The sequence below is a fragment of the Sphaerodactylus townsendi genome, linkage group LG10, assembly GCF_021028975.2.
Source record: "Sphaerodactylus townsendi isolate TG3544 linkage group LG10, MPM_Stown_v2.3, whole genome shotgun sequence".
Lineage (NCBI taxonomy): Eukaryota > Metazoa > Chordata > Lepidosauria > Squamata > Sphaerodactylidae > Sphaerodactylus > Sphaerodactylus townsendi.
In genome coordinates this window covers 22,390,562-22,411,942 of record NC_059434.1, presented here as the reverse complement: position 1 = coordinate 22,411,942, position 21,381 = coordinate 22,390,562, and the positions used below count along the sequence as shown (strand labels likewise).

Genomic DNA, 21,381 nt, shown 5'->3' with positions numbered 1-21,381 from the left:
TTCTTCAATATGCCCACCAGGGGGCACTACTGGCTTCTCAAAGAAACCGTTTTAGGAAAACGGCTGCAGTTTCTATCACAAGTGGCTTGGATGAGTCATTCTTCATTGCCATGGCGTCAGGTTTTTATTTCATGCAGATTTTGGCCTTGTTGTTTGAATGGCAAACTTCTGCAGTGATCATTAGAGAACAAGACTGAACTATTAACCATGCCAGCAGACTTATTTTCAATATATAACATGACCCACACAGGGGAAAAAAACCCAGAAAGGCTAAAAGCAACAGTCTGGATGATCTATTGCTCCATCTTATTAAGAATGCATTTTCTTGAATTTTACAAGGAATAACAATAAAAAGTAACCGTCACCCTGAGGTAAAGGATGCACAGTTTCTACAGGCAAATCCCATGTTTTCAATTCTAACATTTGAATCAGTTTATGCAAACTGAGAGTTATATACACTGAACAGAGGAGGGGGACTGGAAGTTGAGAGGTATGGCGTCATACAACACTTTAAACAGTGTTACTGAAAAAGCGCTTAAGGGTATAGGTTTGCCCAAGTGAGTTTTGGAGTAAACACTGACAGAAAAAGCTGCTTGAGAAACTCCCTTAGAGAGGGGATGGAAAGCTATTCCAAAGCTTTCAGTGGTATAATGTATTGTCGAAGGCTTTCATGGCCGGAATCACTGGGGTGCTGCGTGGTTTCCGGGCTGTATGGCCGTGTTCTAGCAGCATTCTCTCCTGACGTTTCACCTGCATCTGTGGCTGGCATCTTCAGAGGATCTGAAGATGCAGCCACAGATGCAGGTGAATCTTTGTTGGCTAACACGCCATACAGCCACGAAACCACACAGCTCTAACACCTCAGTGGTACCTCCTGTCTTAAAGGGTAGGCTTCTAGGGAAGGTGCGTAAAACATCGTTGCTAATTAGCCTTTGCAAAATTTGCAAGAAGGTTCGACTCCCGTGTCCATTTGCCAACTGAATAGGATGTCGACTGCATTCTGCGTCTTGATCTGGGAAATGGAATATTCTAATGGTCTTTATCTGTGATCTTTTGGACAAACCAGTCTGTGTTGTTTGCACGGGGACTTCGTGTTACGCTGCTTTGATGTTATTTTAACTTTACTGTTTCATTGGCTCTCTGAATAGGCTTCAAATGCAGATGGGGGGCGGAAGCAAATTTTCAACACCCATATATGCATAGTCCTCAGAACTCAACTTAATAGGCCAGTCCTCAGCATGTCTATTCTAGGGTTGCTAACCTCCAGGGAGTGGCTGGAGATTTCCCACATTTAATTTATTACATTCCAAATTCCTTCGGAAACTAATGGGGCTCCTTAGATTGTGCCTTATGCTGCGTTGTCCATTGAGATGGGCCAAACAACTCTAGAAACCTTGGCATGGATAAGGGCCATAAAATATTGGCTGCATATACATTTTCTAGTGGGATCCAGTAGCTATATTCCCTCTTTGTTATCAGATCACTTTATTTCAGAATGGTATACTTTGATGTTTAGAAAGGTTGAAGCTATCGGTTTCCCCTTGGAATCACTCCTTATGCTCACAAAGGTAGTTTGGAAACCTTGCCGGACTAGTTAAGGAATAGGCTCTTGGATCTTGATTTTCCTTAATTTATTTCGTGCATGTCAAGACAACCTGTTCTCCAACTACATTATTAATCCCATGCAAGCGTGGAGATTATGGCAGCATATCTTAGATCTGCTGATAAATCCCACCAAGAGGAGAGCCTTGGCTACTGCAAGATGTAATGTGCTGCCATCAGCTCTGCTAGGAGGGAAGATTTAAGAATATGGAGCGTTCTAAAAGAGTTTGTTCTTGTGATAGGACTATGGTTTGAAACACTTGCCGACCATTCTTTGTTTCTATGCTTCTTTCTAAATACAATGAGATACGATGGAAATACATGAATTCCATTTTTCTTGCAAATTAAGTTCTCCAGTGGCATGAGTGTTATAAGGTACCCAATCTCTCTGGAACAGCTCTGATGTGCTCTTTTGTGAAACTGTGGCAAATTTACATACTGGAAATTGAAGTAATTTTAACTGTATTTCTTAACCTTGTTTTCTGCTTTAAAAAAATTTTTGTCCTGTTTTATATGCCAATAAAGACTTGTGTTGTTGTACCAGTGATCTCCATGCCACGGAGATCTGTTCACCTGGAAAAAAGGGCTGCTTTGGACTCTATGGCATGACATCCTATTGAAGTACCTCCACTCCCCAAGCCATGCCCTCCCCAGGCTCCAGCCCTAAAATCTCCAAGTATTTCCAAACCCAGAGTTGGCAATCCTAGACGATTCATAAAGGAAATTCAACCAAGTTCAATAATGTTTGCTGCCAAGTGTCACTTGACTGCTTTGGACACAACAAACAAAAGCATTATGAACAAACTGAGCTCACTAGAGCCAGATTCTACAATAACACATACATAGTGCTTTAGAATGCCCAAAGAACTTAGTTTATCTTAACATAGTAGTTCTTACAGCAGAGTAAAATCCCCGTACTATAGGTGGGGAGGGAGCTGAAAGCAGGGATGGAGGGAGAGGAAACTGCGCCTGGGCCACAACCTGCCAGCGCCGCGTACCATCCTGCCATCCCTATGTGCCACAACTCTCCTTATGCTGCCCCAATTTGGCCTCACCCACCTGCCCCTGGGAGAGGGACTGGGGGCGCATTTTCACCTTGGGACAAATACCCTCACAATGAAAAAGTGCTCGAGGAGAACAAGCCCCGGCCCACCTCATTGCAGCTTCGCCACTGGCTGAAAGGCAATTGTTTGGCTATGGTGACTTAACAAATTCACTTCACAAATACATGCCCTGACTTCACTAAGTGTAGGAACTTTCCATCTCTAGCAAGTTATTCCATTCTGTCTCAGACTTACCGTTTTCTTCATGTCCGTATTCAACACCTGCTATAGTGCATCTCGAGGAAAACCATTTTTGTTCTCTCATTGGAGTCGCCTCCAGTCTTTATCTGTGAACAGATACTCGATCTGCCCAAGGTCTTCAGCGATATTCAGCGCTCCGCACTGGATTGTAGTTTCTGTTTTTTCATGGTACAAATCTATGTCATTCCGAATTAAATAGATTTGCCCCAATTTCACGAGTTCGATAGAAACGTAAAGAGAAACGGGGATCAAGACCTGACGAGGCAAAAAGAAAAAAAAAAGAACAATAATTTAGAAGTAATAGTAGTAGCAGTAGAAGTTTATTGTATTTAGTCAAAGACCATTACAAAACAGAGTGACAAATAAAACAAAACAACAAACATGAAAATAAAGCACCCAAAGTAGAGTGAAATCTATTACAAAATTAAAATTGGTCAGCCACTCTAAAGTGTAACTTTCTTTGCAAGAACTTTGGCTCTAATCTTCCTGGCCAAGCAGACAGCCACTCTATATAAAACATGGGAATCGAATCGCTATCAGGTAAGAAATAAGTTAATTTCTTGGAGTCTGAGACACATGGGCCCTTTCCCCACTTACCTTAAGCCCGCGCTACTCTCCTCAAAGTGGCTGGGTGCAGGTCCCCAGGGCACTCTTCCCCCACTACAGGACAGCGACAAAGCTTGAAGCCAGCCCGGCGCTTTGCAGCTCTCAGCAGCCCCCCCATTTTCAGCAGTGGCATCCCACAAGCTCCCTTGAAACAGCGCAGCTTTGATGACCTCAGCACAGAGTGATGGGTCGTGGGACTATTGAAGGGCATGTCCCATTTTCGGCAGAGATCACCCACTTGATTAAAACTGTAGCGCAGCAAAGGTAAGTGGGAAATGCGCCAAAGAATGTCTTTTTCAATAAATTTGTTCCTGGGTTCTACCAATAGGGGGCAAGTTAAAACTTGATGTGGGAGATTCTCCCCAACTCGTTTCCCACAAATACATAGCCACTGAGCCATTGGAATTTGAGTATATCGCCCTGGAGGAATAGTGGAAGGCGCTGTCTGAAACCTTACTGATGTCAGGGCTGGGATATTTGACAAAAAGTGTGGCTTTACTCACAAAATTGGATCCTGTTCTAAATTAAATTAGAAAACATCTGGATCAACTCCATCCTATTCAGATTATTCCAGTTTCCCAATGACATACAGGAAGTGGCAGAGATGTGAAATTACCTGTAATAAAATTATCATCCTCCAAAACAAATAGAATGCTTCCAGTGCTGGACTGACAACCCCGCTTCCATCGGGGATTGAAAGATAAATAGGGGGCTCTGGATATCTACTCAGCCAAGTCCCATAACCTTTAAAAAAGGAACAAGAGGGAAAAAAATCTGAAACATCAAATTACAAATGACACTGCATTCTAAGGTCCTGATATTAACCTAGTGCTGTGGCGGCGAACCTTTGGCACTCCAGATGTTACGGACTACAATTCCCATCAGCCCCTGCCAGTATGGCCAATTGGTCATGCTGGCAGGGGCTGATGGGAATTGTAGTCCATAACATCTGGAGTGCCAAAGGTTCGCCACCACTGAGTCCTAGTGCATGATACAAAAAAAAAATCAACGTCTAATAATGATTTTGTATTTTTAATATCATCTTTAAACTTCCAAAGCTACAACCCTGTGAATACTTATGGAAAAACAAATCCCACTGACTGCTACCCGATGTATTTTTCAGTATTTTTATTTTATTTTATTTATTGTTTAGTTTTATATACCGCCCTATCTCCGAAGGGCTCTGGGCGGTGTACAACAAAGTTAAATCATAATTCAGCTAAATACAATCCAAACTAAACAATTAGATTCCAATATAAATAAATTACTAAATCCCCATTAAAACAGCGGTTAATACAAGTTTAAAAGTAATTATACCTTATAATAAACTTTCCAAAACACAACACTTTTCAATTGCTTTCATCCCAACGCTTCAAAGTTTCCAGTAACATCATTGAAACAGAAGAGTCTTAATCAATTCTTGAATGAAACAACGTGCAGCCTAAATCTGATACAGGACTTACCCACAGCCCCTACAGAGCACATCAATAACAGAAGAAAGACACACCACAAGATATGGTCATTCACCCTCTTCTCGAGTTTGCTTCGCTTGTGACGTGGCCCTGAGTTGTTCAGCATCGCTTTGGTATCATGACCTTTGGACACACAAAACACATTTGATCCTTCCATGGGATCTACAGGCATCAAAAATACCCACGTGAAAGCTAAGGACAGACATGGTGATTATACAGTGTCTACACTAAATAATCTTATTTTGTGACATTCATTCCTGGGACTTTAAAGAGGCTTGTCAATCATAAACCTGAATTAGAAAAGCATAGGAGGAAAAGGAGAATGTCCAGATCCACAGTTTCGATGGTTTCTGATAGTTCTTGCACACAATTAGACTGAAAAACAAGCAAGATGAATTTGGGAAAGTGCAGAGTGCCAACGTGATAAAGCTATTTGGAGGATGTAGAAAAGGGCAGAGAGTTGGCCAGCAGAGAATAATGGATGTAAATTACGGGCAGAAAGGTACCGGCTGGACATTAAGAATTTTTTAAATAGTGAAGGTAGTTCAGCAGTGGAGTTTGCTGCCTAGGGAGGGAGAGAGCTTCCCCTCACTTCAAGCAGCAGCTAGACAAATACTTGCCAAAGATGCTTTATGGTGGTCCTGGACAAGCATGGGGGGTGGGGGTGTGTGTTCGACTAGCCTACCTGTATGGCCCCTTCCAGCTCTATGATTCTATGAAACCAAGGCACGTAATGCGGAATCAAACTAAGCTTCTAGCTCGCTAGTTCTTACCTCTAGTATGGCCAAGAAATATAACACAGGGCACAACTGTATGGGCTGGTGCACCTGAGGTTGCTAATAGTGCTGATAGAACTCCACGGGGCAGAAATAAACTGACTGCAATCTTGGATGAAAACAGTTGAAACCAGCAAGGATCAAAACCTGCTTCAGACACGGCAGCCAGGGATCCCTGATGTTTGCGTGTTCTCCCCTCCAGTCCTTGCTAAGCATTACAATGGGTATTTTAATTAATTAATTAATTAATTATTCGGTTTTATATACCGCCCTACCCCCGAAGGGCTCTGGGCAGTGAACAACATAAGATTACAGGTATACAATAAACTCTTAAATAAATTAAATTAAAATGCAGCAAACAACATATTAAACAACGTCCGCAATAATCCTCATTAAACCCACCCAAGAGGGGAGAAAGAAAGATGGGTCCCATAGATAATAAGGGACCCTAAACACAGGAGAGTAAAGGGGGCACTTTGTATTTTTGCTAGCGCTTTGTATTTAATTTTAGTTCTCCAGTGGTCTTAAAGCCTTTGTAGGCTTGACAGCAAGGTAGGTTTTCTTCTGCCTGTAACCCAGAACTGGTACAGTTCATACAACAGCAGCTCTGTTTCCTGCAGTCTGCAATTGCACAACATCTACCCCAGAGTGCTGACCTGCATATACCACAATGCCAACAACGGCTTCTGTGTTTCTGATAGTGCATCCTCGTAGGAGTAAGTTCTCCTTACTCAGGCCCACGCGCTCTTGATTCGAATGCTCGCTGGAACAACATAATACACAAATCAGTTGAATGGATGAATCAGGTGGTTTACTGGTGGAAGCCAAAGGCCATCGCAGTGCAGAATAATAAACCCCCCGATAAAAGAAAACAGGCCCACCACAAATATACATTTCATTCTATCTCAGCAACTGACCTCAAACGTACCCATTCTGATAACTGACTTTTCACTTGTATTTTTTTGGCAGCCCAGACAAAAAGTGACAAGGTGTATGTAATCAGAGGATTGGGGTCTGAGAGGAGAAAGATTACTTTATTTAAATTGGATGATCTGGTCCTTTATGAACACATCCGAAAATTTAGCCCCAGGTTCTGAATACAAAGGGCAAAATGCGATGTAGTGGGGTAAATCTTCCACTGTGGATTCTCCATGTATACCCAAATATAATGCCATCGGCACTCGAGCCAGTTGTGACTGTTTTCTGCCAGGGAAAGTCCTGATAGCTTGATACAGTCTGCTAGCAAGTCCCATTCCGTAACCATTCCATAACCCTCCCTCTACCCATATTGCTCCAGCTGGCAAGTCGTGCTCCCAGGTTTTTCAATATCACTACAGTGCAGTGGCGTAGAGAGAGAAAATGGTGCCTGGGGCAAAATGGTGCCCAGGCATTCCGGGGGTAGGGCATTCCTGGGCGGGGCTGTGGCAAGGATGCAGCCGCTGCGCTGGTCCTTGGGCGGGAAACGAATGCACGCAGGCGCAGGCTGCCACGCACGCCAGTGCACCCCCTGCTAGACTGCTTCAAGTTCTGCGTGCTACTGCTGAGGGAAGGGGCGTAACTAAGGCAAAAATCACGTGGCAAAATCACCCATTAGCAACCCCCTCTCGGCACACACAAATCATTAGTAACCTACTCTCGGGAACTGGTGAGAACCTGCTGGATCCCACCTCTGCTTCACAGCCATTCTAGCACCTGTCCCTGGGGAGGGCCCATGTTTGCCCCAGGAGAGAAGGCTGGCAGGCCTCTGGCATTTCACAATCCAGGGGCCACTGTTGAAAAGGCCCTCCAGGCTGCCCCCACGCCTTCACCTCCACGTTGCAGCCGGCTGAACTCCAGGCTGCTCTGGCCTTCTGCTGGGCCTGGCGGGGCAGAGGAAGGGGGAGGGGTGTGGGGGAGATTTTCCACCCCCTATGTGACCCCAATGGTGCATGCCTGGGATGCAGTGCCCCCTGTCCCATGGCAGCTACGCCACTGCTATGGTGGGAGACGTCTCACTGGCAGCCCCTGACCCCCTGCTGCCATTCATGATAGGACAGCAGGACAAAAAATAATGGAAAATAAGAACATAAGAACATAAGAACAAGCCAGCTGGATCAGACCAAAGTCCATCTAGTCCAGCTCTCTGCTACTCGCAGTGGCCCACCAGGTGCCTTTGGGAGCTCACATGTAGGATGTGAACGCAATGGCCTTCTGCGGCTGTTGCTCCCGATCACCTGGTCTGTTAAGGCATTTGCAATCTCAGATCAAAGAGGATCAAGATTGGTAGCCATAAATCGACTTCTCCTCCATAAATCTGTCCAAGCCCCTTTTAAAGCTATCCAGGTTAGTGGCCATCACCACCTCCTGTGGCAGCATATTCCAAACACCAATCACACGTTGCATGAAGAAGTGTTTCCTTTTATTAGTCCTAATTCTTCCCCCAGCATTTTTCAATGAATGCCCCCTGGTTCTAGTATTGTGAGAAAGAGAGAAAAATTTCTCTCTGTCAACATTTTCTACCCCATGCATAATTTTATAGACTTCAATCATATCCCCCCTTAGCCGCCTCCTCTCCAAACTAAAGAGTACCAAACGCTGCAGCCTCTCCTCATAGGGAAGGTGCTCCAGTCCCTCAATCATCCTCGTTGCCCTTCTCTGCACTTTTTTCTATCTCCTCAATATCCTTATTTTGAGATCGCGGCTGACCAAGAACTGGACACAGTACTCCAAGTCTTGGATTCGCACCACTGCTTTATATAAGGGCATGACAATCTTTGCAGTTTTATTATCAGATTCCTTTTCTAATGATCCCCAGCATAGAGTTTGCCTTTTCACAGCTGCCATGCATTGAGGTTGACATTCCCATGGAACTATCAACTAAGGCGGCCTTATAAATCCCTTTCCTGGTCTGTGACTGATAGCACATGACCCCTGTAGCGATGTATGTGAAGTTTGGATTTTTTTGCCCCTGTGTGCATCACTTTACATTTTGCTACATTGAACTGCATTTGCCATTTTCTAGAGCCCACTCACCTAATTTATCAAGGTCGGCTTGGAGCTCTTCGCAATCGCTTTGTGGTTCTCACCACCCTACATGGTGAATTTGGTATCATCTGCAAACTTGGCCACCACGCTACCCACCCCTACTTCCAGGTCATTTATGAATAGGTTAAACAGCACTGGTCCCAAAACGGATCCTTGGGGGGACTACCACTCCCGACATCTCTCCATTTGTGAGAACTTCCCCATTTTACACCCACTCTTTGTTTCCTGTTTCTCAACCAGTTTTAATCCATAGGAGGGATTTCCCCTCTTATTCCCTTCCATTGCTGAGTTTTCTCAACAGTCTCTGGTGAGGGAACTTTGTCAAAAAGCAACTTTGGAAATCAAGTAGACAATGTCCACCGGTTCACCCCTGTCCCACATGCCTGTTTACACCCTCAAAGAACTCTAGTAAGTTTTGTAGTAAAGACAGGATTTGCCTCTGCAAAAGCCATGCTGACTCTTTCTCAGCAGGTCTCTTGCTTTTCTACATGTTTTATAATTTTATCTTTAATGATAGATTCTACTAATTTACCAGGAACAGATGTCAAACTGACTGGCCTGTAATTTCCCAAGAGTCCCCTAAGATCCTTTCTTAAAGATTGGTCTTGACATTGGCCAATCTTCAGTCTTCAGGGGATGGAGCCTGATTCCAGGGATAAGTTGCATATTAAAGTGAGAAGATCAGCAATTTCATTGCTTGAGCTCTTTAAGAACTCTTGGAGTGAATGCAATCTGGGCCAGGGGATTTGGTAACATTTAGTTTATCAATGGCTTAGCCAGAACTTCTTCCTTGTCTACCACTATCTTAGCTGGTTCCTCGGATTAAGCCTCCTAAGAAGCTTGGTTCAGGTGCAGGAATGTTCCTCACCTCCTCTTGGAGTGAAGACAGATGCAAAGAATTCATTCAGCTTCTCTGCAATCTCCTGCCATCTTTTTTAGCACACCCTTTGTTCCTTTGTCATCCTAGCTTGGACCTACAGCTTCCCTTGCTGGCTTCCTGGCTTTTGATGTACTTGAAGAACTGTTTGTTGCTGGTCTTGATGTTCGCAGCCATGCGTTCCCTCATAATCCTTTTTGCCTCCCTTACAGCTAACTTGCTTCTCTTTACACTGCCACCATTTGTGTTCCCTCTCATATTCTTCATCAGCCAAACTGGACTTCACATTTTCTAAAGACATTTTTTCTTTTTTTCTGATAATTTTTTTCCTCAACCTCTCTTGTTAACCATGGTGGCTTTCTTTTTTGGACTGGGTGCTGCCTTTTCTAACCTGTGGAACACATTTCCAGCTGAGCTTTTATTACTGTGTTTTAAATAACCTCCAGAGCATCCTGGACAGTTTTGACTCTCTTGATTTTTTTTCCCTTTCAGCTTCCTGCGCACTATCCCCTCATCTTTGAGAGAATTTCCCCTTTCTGAAGGCGAGATAGTAACTACATTAGTAGTTGCCACTTGTTAAGCATGCTGAGATACTGAATCTGACAGCATTGTGGTAAGCTGTTCCCCTATCGGCTCCAACAACACTGACTTCCTGCACCAGGTCCTGGAGTCCCACATAGAATTAGATCTAGGATCACCTCTCCTGGTTGGTTCCACAACCACATCTGCTCTAAGCCACAGTCATTTAGCATATCAGGAATGTTCTCTCCCTTACTATGACCTGAACATGCATTTTTCCAGTTTATAGGGATAGTTAAAATCACCCATTACCACTACATTTTTGTTTTTGTTGGCCTCTCTCTAATTTCTTTTTTCCATCTCAGAATCCTCTGCGTTGCACTTTGGTTAGGGGGGCGATATCATATTCCTAATGATTAGAAACTGTCCTTCACACCTGGTATTGATATCCACAGTGATTCTGTGGGGAACCAGCTCCCATTGCATTGTCTATTTTATGTGATACTATGCTTTCTCTTTGATGTAAAGGGCAACTCCACCCCAATCTTTTTTGCCCTATCCTATCCTTCCTATAGAGCCTGTAGCCTGAGTATAACAGCATCCCACTGGTTCTCCCTCATTTCCACCATGTCTCTGTAATGCCCACTATATCAAAGTCCTATCCTTCAAAACTCTGTACTCTAGTTCCCCCATTTTAGGTCGAATGCTTCTACTATTAGCATAGAGACACCTGTATACCCTGTCTTTGTCCTTAACCTGGGATTTATGTTGCTTTACCCTCAAGTCTTTTGTAGACACTATCCCTTGTCACATGCACATTGCTATGTTCCACCAAACGTATGTGGTTGATTTAGAAAAACCTCCCACTCTCTGTCTGCATCCCCATAGATACTGTATTCTGAACCGAAGTCACCTCAGCTCCTGTGCGGCTTTCCCCAGTGATCAGTTTAAAGCTGTTTCTGCCACCTTTTTTTTTAATGTTGAGCGCCAGCAGCTTCTGGTTCCTCTTTGGTTAAGATGGAAGCCCGTCCCACGTTTACAGTACAGGCCTACCTTGTCCCAAAGGTTCCCCCCAGTTCCTGACAAATCCTGAAACCCTCTGCCTTACACCACCTTCTCGGCATCCATTTGAGACCCTGTATCTCCAGCTTGCCTAGCTTCGCCCTGCTTGGCGATGGAGCGGGTAGCGCATTTCTTTGAGAAATGCCACCTTGGAGGTCCTGGACTTCAACCTGTTTCCCTAGCAGCCCTAGAATTTAGCTTCCAGAACCTCCCGGCTACATTTCCCAATGTCGAATTTGGTGCCAATGTGGACCACAACTGCTGACTCCACCCCAGCACTTGTCTAAAAGCCTATCTGGTGGCCAGTGACATCCATAACCTTTGCACCAGGCAGAGCAAGTCACCATCGCGGATCATCACGCCTCCTCACAAACCCAACTCTCTACATTTCTATTGATCGAATCACCCAGCCCCCCACCTCACTCCCGAGGGGTATCCTCAGTCTTGAGGATAGCTGATCACCAGTTAAGGAAGGGATCCCATCTAAAGGAGCATCTTCCCCCACCTCAGACTGGCACCCTCCATCCCCAAGGCCTTCATTCTCCATGACATCTGAAGAGATGTCACCTTGGGAGATGGGACCCGGCTGTTAGGTCCCTGAAGAGGCCTCGTCTGTCACCCTCTCTGCACCTCTTTCAGCTTCTCCAGGTCTGCCACCTTGGCTTCAAAGAGAACGCACACGTTCCTTGAGGTGCCAGGAGCTCATTGCAGCGAGGGGGCACACCCATGACTTCTGTCCTAGTGGCAGATAGTCATGCATGTGACACTCAGTGCAAAACACTGGAAAGCCCCCATCCATCCCTGCTGGCTTTCTGCCTTCATATCTGATTTGTTTAGATATTATTTAAATATTAAGCTTTTGAGTCACTGCCCCCCTGGAGCTATCTTGCACTGTTACTATCTGTCCAAATATGTCGCTTATTAATTTAAAAACACAAAAAAATTAGAATTAAAATTGCTTACGCGCCCGTTAAGATTGGCTGCTTGGATTCCAGAGACTGAACTAAAAGCCCCGCAGCTTTAAGGACAAAGCCCACCTCTCAGGACAAAGAGGAACAAGAGATGAACTCTGTTAACCCCTGTTAAGCCCCACCTTCCAGATTCAGCAGCCTTACAAGGAGAAAAAGAGATAACCCCTGTTAAAATACACTGTTTTAAAAGCTGTGGCTTTGAGAAAAGCCCTCCAAAATGAACACCAGCAGGTCACTCTGCTCTTCCTGGCCAAGTCTCTTCTGCTGCTACTCCTCTCTGCTGGAAACATTGGCATTGCACTGACAATGTTATTGTTGTAGCCCTGGCTTGTCCAATAATCAGACTCAATAATGAAATACTTTTATTGAAAGACAGCTACCAGGAATGCTACATGGTAAGAATGTTTGACAGGACTAATCTTTGGCACCCAAACCTCCCAGATATGCAGCTCTACTGCCTCCTCCCATTGCTAAGCAATTCAGCACCCCTTGCTATGTTCTCAGGTGGAGATCAGCTTTGCATTATCCCTCAGTCCGTGAAGCTTGCTTGCATGCTAGCAAAGCAGTGAAAAACGAAAGTAACCAGAAACAGGTGTGGCATTCCGGCCAGGAGGCATGGCAAGAACTGAACAGGACTTGACAGTTATGTCAATTTTGGCAAAACCCTGGAAGTGATGTCACTGGTTGGGGTGTCCCTCTAGGATTCTTAGAATGTCTCCCTGATGCAGTGACATCACTTCTGGTGCATGCATTGGCACGGTGCATATTAACATGTCCTTAAACCTGTTCACCTCCTGCCTGGCACCAGAATTTATCCCCTACTGGCAACTGAGGACCCAAGCCACAGACTTCAGGTGGTTAGGGTCAGCCTAGGGACTGCTGATTGTTGGGCCTCAGAATGCTATACAAGTTTATCAAAAGGATACAATGAATAACACACAATTTACCCCCAAATTGCTTACATAAAGCCCCGGAAGCTGTTGAGATCATTGTTAGGGCGCTCACATTCTATTTTACTTGAGAAGTCTTCTGGATCAATTTCAGACACCTGTGTGAGCACAGAAGAGGAAGGGGGAGGGGGGGAAGGAGAAGCAGTTCAGACGTGGACTGCAGCAATTGATAGGAAGAAATCATTCTCTTGCCAATAAATGCCGCTCTTTTGCATACTCTCTTTTGCATCAGTCCTAACTAGTCAGCATGACAACCTGGTGGGAAAGTACATGTACGTCTAACTCCTGAGTTGAGAGGCTGGGAAGGTTCATAGCTACACCAGAGGTCCCCAACCTTTTTGATCCTGGGGGCACATCTGGAATTCTGACATGGCATGAGGGCACAGCAACAAAATGGCCGCCACAAAATGGTTGTTGCGGTTTTACTTCAGCAATGTAGTGCAAATCCTTGTGCTGAGTGGTAGCTGCTGTCAAAGCAATGTTTAAAAACAAATCTGCACAGCCAATCAAATCTCAAATAGTCAATCAGAAGCTGGGCAAAAGCCCTATTCTAAAATCATTTGGTGGGTGCCAGAAAAGGGGCTGGGCACAGTTGGGGGGCCCCTGCCCTACAAATCAGGACCCATTTGAATATAGAATGGGGTATTTCTAGAAAAGAAAAGTATTCAAAGAAGAAGATGAAGACAGCTAAGAAAACAAAGATGATGAAGACGAAGAAGACGAAGACAATGAAGATGAAGACAACAACAAAGAAGATGGAGAAGACCACAAAGAAGAAGACCACGAAGAAAAAGACCATGAAGAAGAAGAAGAAGAAGAAGCAGCAACATAAATGAATTTGAATACAGGACAGAAAGCTGAGCTGGTTGAATAAATGAAGTTGCCTCACATTGATTCAGACTGAGGGTTACCAACAGACCCACAGGAAAAAAATATCCAGACCCTTTAATTCAGGGCAGGTAGAAGTGGGCAAGTGAAGAGTTTCACGGCGGGGAGGTAAATAACATCACCAGGTAAGTAACATCCCATTAAGCCTCTATTAAAGGGACAGGTTATTTTTCTTCAAGGCTGTTGGCAACTTTAATCTGTCAAAATATGTACTCCGAATGGCAGCAACTCTCCAGTGTCCTAGGCAGAGGTTTCCCTGGAAATGCCAATGACTGAATGTGCGAAGTAGAAGCTCGCCAGCTGATCTGGGGCCGTTTCCCATTTTTTGTTATGAATTTAGACTTGCTTATCCAGAATATATTTTAAAATGTTATAGTCCACCTCTCACAGTTAAACACCATAAAATGCTATCTTAGAAAAAGAGGCAACATAAACAGAATCAGTCCAACAGGCCGTAAAGCTGCAGCTGCTGCCCATCATCCAAACACCTAGAACCCGCAGAAACTAGACTGAACCATGCAAGGAAAAAATGTATCTTCACTAGCAAAACCGGAAACATGGCAGCCATGAAAAGTTACCCACAGGCCTGATGCTTAACAAAACATTCAGCATTTTACTGGAGAAGTTACACTTTGCACCTGCTCGAGAAGAAGACTATTCCACTGGATGGGTTCCACCACAAAAATGCTGGTGGAGGAATTCAGCCACAAGCATAGTTGGAGGAATGTGAAGGTCTAAAGAGACAGCCAGGTATGATGGTTAACAGGAGTGAACTCTGATCTGGGCAACTGAGTTTGATTCCCCTACTACTCAAGTGGTGGACTGTAATCTGGAGAACCGAGTTCGATTCCCCTCTTTGGGTGGGGGGAGGCAATTGTAAGCCACTTTGAGATTCCCTATGGTAGAGGAAAGCAGGATATAGAAACTAACTCTTCTAAAGAGTTGAGCAGAACTACATAAGGAGATGTGGTCCTCTGGGATATACCTGATCTTCAAATCCTTTCACCACCTGCCTCTGTTTCAAGTTGGTCTCTCCATCAAGGCTGGATGTTTCAATGTAACAAATTCCATCTGCATCCGTGGAATATAGCAAAACCATGTCAGCAGGGACTTCCTCATTACATGACAATCGGATAAAGTCTCCAACAGTAACATGTTTCCAGAATTTGTCTACGTATTCTTCATCCTCTCTGAAAAACAGGGGAACAGCAAACCTGCCTTTCAAAAATAGGTGAAAAATAAAATAATACGATTATAAATAATTAACTACGACACACAGTAAAACCCACCAAACTCTCTGACTGGGGACAGAGGAAGTCTTTCTAAGTGGATTGCTCCATTTGTCATTACATGGAGAGGGAAAATTGCGGACCAAGAATATGTGAATAATCCACGTTTGCAATGCATGTTTTACTATTGGAAAGTGTTAAAAATGTTCCTTGCTAAGAAAAATGTGAAATTCTGAAAGTACAAATATAAAGCAATGTTTAAATCAATACCTCTTCCCCTCCCTCCCTCCCTCCCTCCCTCCCTCCAATAAAGCCTCTTAACTGTAAGAGGTTAGAGCAGTGTTTCCCAACCTTTCCAACGTCACGGTACCCTTGACCTCACTCTTCATATCTCATATCCCCCCCAACCTTCCCCTCCCAGTGCCCCTGCTTGCCACCCCCCACCTTCTCCTCCCAGGGTGAAGGGAAGTGGGCGGGGGGGGTGGGGGCGGAAGTGGCCGCTGAGTCTGGGGCCAAAATCTGAATTTTACGCCCCCCTCCCCCAGGCGCCCAGAGCTGGAGTCAGCATCCAGGTGTACTGCTTGGAACCAGCATCCAGGTCTACTGCTTAAAGCCGGTGCCGGTTCCAGGTCTACTGCTTGGAGTTGGTGCCCAGGTCTACTGTCTGGAGCCAGTGAGCATGGTCCAGGTCGCCCCCCCCCCATGTGATTAGATGGCAGGCGCCTGGGGACATGTGATACCCCAAGTCCCTCTGGCAGATACGCCCCTGTTCACTGAACATTATGTTAGGCCTAGGTGTAGAAGTTTTATTTATTGCAGTCATAGACCATCTATAAAACTTAAGAACATAAGAATATAAGAACTAGCCTGCTGGATCAGACCAGAGTCCATCTAGCCCAGCACTCTGCTACATGCAGTGGCCCACCAGGTGCCTTTGGGAGCTCACATGCAGGTTGTGAAAGCAATGGCCTTCTGCTGCTGCTGCTCCTGAGCACCTGGTCTGCTAAGGCATTTGCAATCTGAGATCAAGGAGGATCAAGATTGGTAGCCATAGATCAACTTCTCCTCCATAAATCTGTCCAAGCCCTTTTTAAAGCTATCCAAGCCCTTTTTAAAGTCAAAAACCTTAGAGTAAACCAATACAAATTCCAGTGTATAATGAGTAATTAGAGCTTTGGGGAGGTCTTATTTACATATAATAAGTGACTTAAAAACCAGGAAATAAATATAACAATCCATTAAAACTTCAAAACCAATTCGTGTAAACCCCATAGCTATACTCAAATACTAATAACATTTGGTAGCAAAATATACGATTAAAATATTTATGAAATCTATCACTTTTATACTAATATAATACAGTACAATCAATTTAAATAAAACTATGGGCCTTTGTGTACTGAGTCCAATCTAGTGGGAGTGGATCTGCACCAGCATTATCCCATATTCTCTTTGTCGAAAGGTCATGATGAGATAGATCGGACCCCCTTTCATTAGAGTAGGGGTGACCAACCTATGGTGCTCCAGATGTTCGTGGACTACAATTCCCAGGGGCTGATGGGAATTGTAGTCCATGAACATCTGGAGCACCATAGGTTGGCCACCCCTGCATTAGAGTTTAGGCATACAGGTCTTATTCCAACAGGATGGCAAACACACTGGCATCTGGACTAATAAAAGGAAACACTTCTTCACGCAACGTGTGATTGGTGTTTGGAATATGCTGCCACAGGAGGTGGTGATGGCCGCTAACCTGGATAGCTTTAAAAGGGGCTTGGACAGATTTATGGAGGAGAAGTCAATTTATGGCTACCAATCTTGATCCTCTTTGATCTGAGATTGCAAATGCCTTAACAGTCCAGGTGCTCGGGAGCAACAGCCGCAGAAGGCCATTGCTTTCACATCCTGCCTGTGAGCTCCCAAAGGCACCTGGTGGGCCACTGCGAGTAGCAGAGAGCTGGACTAGATGGACTCTGGTCTGATCCAGCTGGCTTGTTCTTATGTTCTTATGATCTTACTTTTCCATCGTGTCTATGCTCTATGCAGGTGAGACTTTTCCCTTCTGCTCAAAAAGCATTACTGTTACCCTCGAACAGCTCAATTCCAATGATTCCCCTTGGGTGGTCCAGCTGGGTCGGCCCTGCCATCCACACAGCGAGAGCCACAGTCGGCATGTTGAAAAGCAGCGGCTTTGTTTGTGCCTGCTCAGAATGACAGCAGGCTGCCAAAAAGAGAAGCCGCTAAATACAGGTATTCTTTTTTCTTCATGGAAATATATTTTGTTGCCCCGCCCCTAATGCAAGGGAACCAAACCAAAGGACAATAGGAAGATGCCACACAGGTCTAAAAGAATTTCAGTACAAGCCGGTCACCGAGCTCCTTTTCGAGATGGTTATCGCTGGTTTTCTAAGAGGACACAAAATCAATGTGCAAAATCAATAAGGCAATATAGGTACAAAATGTAGCCGACGCGACACTAGAATCTGCCAGAGGCCCACTGCATCCCCAGGCGACACCAAGCTCAACTGTAATTAACCACTTTTCAGCATAGTTATTTCCTAAAATGTGTAATCACTTCCTGACTCCATCAAGCACTCGGTCTGGAAGCATTTTAAATTCAAATGGTGTGGCGCATATTTAACAGAACGCCACAGACCTTGTATTTACTTGCAGTGTGCATATTTACTTGTACTTGTATTTACTTGCAGTGTGCATACTGAGCACATGGGAGAATTCAGTGATGAGTTCAAAAGTATCTACTTTGAGTTCTGGTCTCTACAATCCAGGCTACTGGGGTATGTCCTGATATGGTATTAAAAAAACCCCCTCATCCTGACTAATGTCACTACTGATACCAGACACAAGGGGGAGCAAGAGGGAACGGGTGCCTTGGGCAGCAGGCAGAGAAGGGGTGAAAGTGACACTGGCTCACATCCGGGTTCGGGTTAGCTCAGTGGGCACACATTGAGTTGGGTATTGTTTGTCTTCATAGTGTCTTAATTTAAGCGATTGTGTTGAAACGCACCGTTCTTTTATATAAACGTCACGCCAGAGAATTCATATGGAAACTGTTGTATTGTAATGTTTTATTGAAATTAGACGGCTTTTTGCTGCAAGCCCGTTACAGTGCATTCTTGATTTGTAATCTAAGGGAAGGGCTGGTAGCAGGAAGTGCAAGAGGGTTGATTGCCCAGGAGAACCAGCTCATTCTGCAGTACACATATCCCGGTCCCCGGATTAGGACGCTGCCAGGAGTCCGGAGAGGCTCAGTTGCCCAGCAGAGATGGTTGTTTTGCAACACGTGCCCTGTTCCCACAATTAGGCTGCTGCTAGGAGGTAGGGAGGAAAGAGAGAGAAATCCTGGGCCTCTAAGGGGAGTTGCAGGCTGTAGTAAGGCCGAATTTGTGGTTATTAGTTGGGCTTAACTATGGCAAGCGAAGGGGTGGGGGTGTGGGCTAAAGGATCCTGAGGAGATGTTCAAAAAATACACTTCAGTGGTGATGCTAGTTAGGCCTCACTTGGTTAAGGTAAGGTTTTATTTAACAATACTCTTTAGTTTGGAGAGGAGACGTCTGAGGGGGGATATGATTGAAGTCTATAAAATTATGCATGGGGTAGAAAATGTTGACAGAGAGAAATTTTTCTCTCTTTCTCACAATACTAGAACCAGGGGGCATTCAATGAAAATGCTTGGGGGAAGAATTAGGACTAATAAAAGGAAACACTTCTTCACACAACGTGTGATTGGTGTTTGGAATATGCTGGCACAGGAGGTGGTGATGGCCACTAACCTGGATAGCTTTAAAAGGGGCTTGGACAGATTTATGGAGGAGAAGTCGATCTCTGGCTACCAATCTTGATCCTCTTTGATCTGAGATTGCAAATGCCTTAACAGTCCAGGTGCTTGGGAGCAACAGCCGCAGAAGGCCATTGCTTTCACATCCTGCATGTGAGCTCCCAAAGGCACCTGGTGGGCCACTGCGAGTAGCAGAGAGCTGGACTAGATGGACTCTGGTCTGATCCAGCTGGCTTGTTCTTATGTTCTTATGTTCTTAAAGATGTCAGGCTCTACACAGTAGCACAGAAAGTCCCGGAGGTAACCTTACTTGCTCTCGCTAATCTCCCTCCCTCCCCTGGCTGAGATACCCTCTGATCTTCCACCTGTAGAACCTTCCAGTTCCTTGTCTTCCCACCCCCACCCTTCCAGGACTGCATGTTGACAGTGGCCATGGGAGGCCATGGGGGACACATGAGATTCCTGAGGAGAAGGGAGGACCTTAGGGCATGTTCTAAACACTTACAGGAGGAGAAGAGTTTTGGGGGCTGGTGACCATTAATGGCTGATGGTTAGAATGGATGATATCCCCCCATTCCTGCCCCTCTGCCTTGTGCTCTGCTGAGACACCAGTCTGGAGTCAAATGGGGCAGAGAGGAAAAGGATCTTCTCTTGCCCTTCGCCCCTAGCCACATTAAAGCTGGGAGCTACATTATGCTTGGCTTTGCCAAAGACCATGAGTATACTTCCCTCTCATCTGACAGACATGGTCTTCTCCAGAAAACCTGATTTTATATCTTGGGGGAGGGGGGAGGAGGAACAAGAATAGAGAAGATGTTCATGCGCATTAAATGCCATCAAGTCACTTCTGAGCCGTGGCTTGTCATTAATAGCCTTGCTCAGGTCATGTGAAGTGAGGGCCGTGGCTTCCTTTATTGAGTCAATCCATCTCATGACAGGTCTTCCACTTTTCCTACGGTCTTCAACGTTTCCTAGCATTATTGTCTTTTCCACTGACTAAAGTACAGTAGGTGGTTCTGGTGGGTTTTCCGGGCTGTGTGGCTGTGGTCTGGTGGATCTTGCTCCTAATGTTTCGCCTGTGTGCAGGCGAAACGTTAGGAACAAGATCCACCAGACCATGGCCACACAACCCCTCCCTCCCCTCCCTTGCATGCCACCCCTCCCCTCCCCTCCCTTGCATGGCACCACTCCCTCCCCTTCCCCTCCCTCTGCTAGGGTGGGTGGGCCATGTTCAGATGCCGGTCCCCTTCCCTCCCCTCCCTTGCATGTCACCCCTCCCCCCTCCCTTCCCTCACTAGGGTGGGTGGGCCACATCTTAACAGGGTGGGTGGGCCACATCTTTTCGCCTGTGTGCAGGCGAAACGTTAGGAACAAGATCCACCAGACCACGGCCACACGGCCCGGAAGACCCACCAGAACCAGTTGAATCCGGCTGCGAAAGTCTTCAACAATACAAAGTACAGTAGCTTCAGTTCAGTCATTTTAGCTTCTAGCAGTATAATTACTGGATAAAGCTTTTTGGACTGTATTTTATCAAGTTGCAGATGAGGTATGTTTGGTGTTTCCCAGGTCAAAATTATATGTGCTGTATTCAGAGAAAAGGTTAGGCTGGAAAATTTTCCCCTTGGGTTGGTTTTTTTATATGCGCAGAGGGGTTCAGGGAAGATTCAAACATTATAGACAGATGAAATAATGTAAAAATGTAATTATTTATTAACAACTCATAGAAGTCAATATAATTTATCCTATCATTTAAAAGAGTCGTTGATTGTATACGCTGATTATATATGTATTCATAAAGAAAAAATATGCATATAATTTCTAGAGGGTATAATTTTGTACTTTGGCACCACTTCAAGAAAAAATTAGATCCAGCCCTGACCAACACAGAATTATTCTGATTACCAAAGGAGCAGCAGCACAGCTGATAAAGAAATAAACCCTAATACAGTTCATTCCACTTATGTTGAAATGAAGGGGTTGTTGATCTGTTTAATCATGAGGATACTATTATATCTATAGATTCATCTGCTCTCAAGCCTTCTTCTGTTTTTCAGGAAACAGGAAGAAACGAAACCATTGTATTTTTAAAAAATATGTTTGTGAATTCTTGTTTTAGGCCTGCATAATTATTATTTGACAGAATAACAAAACACCCAAGAAATAAGGAAGCACTAGTACTTCTATGGAAGTGTGACAATGCATATTTTAGCTTAATTGCTTTTTTAAATAGACATTGTTTCTTGAAGCCAATGGAGCAGGCCAAATATTTTGAAAAGAATCTCCCTTAAGTTTTGCAGTTAGG

The 21,381-nt window shown here is 44.7% G+C and overlaps 1 protein-coding gene across 1 annotated transcript in view; it reads right to left on the bottom strand.

Moving 5' to 3' along the window:
- Positions 1-21,381, bottom strand: part of ATP10D (ATPase phospholipid transporting 10D (putative)) — a 78,905-nt gene that overhangs the window by 32,184 nt on the left and 25,340 nt on the right. Inside the window, 7 exon segments of the mRNA XM_048508724.1 lie at positions 2,901-2,985; positions 2,988-3,161; positions 4,129-4,256; positions 4,976-5,107; positions 6,417-6,523; positions 13,176-13,261; positions 15,037-15,241. Of these exon segments, the coding sequence (XP_048364681.1) occupies positions 2,901-2,985; positions 2,988-3,161; positions 4,129-4,256; positions 4,976-5,107; positions 6,417-6,523; positions 13,176-13,261; positions 15,037-15,241 (917 nt within the window).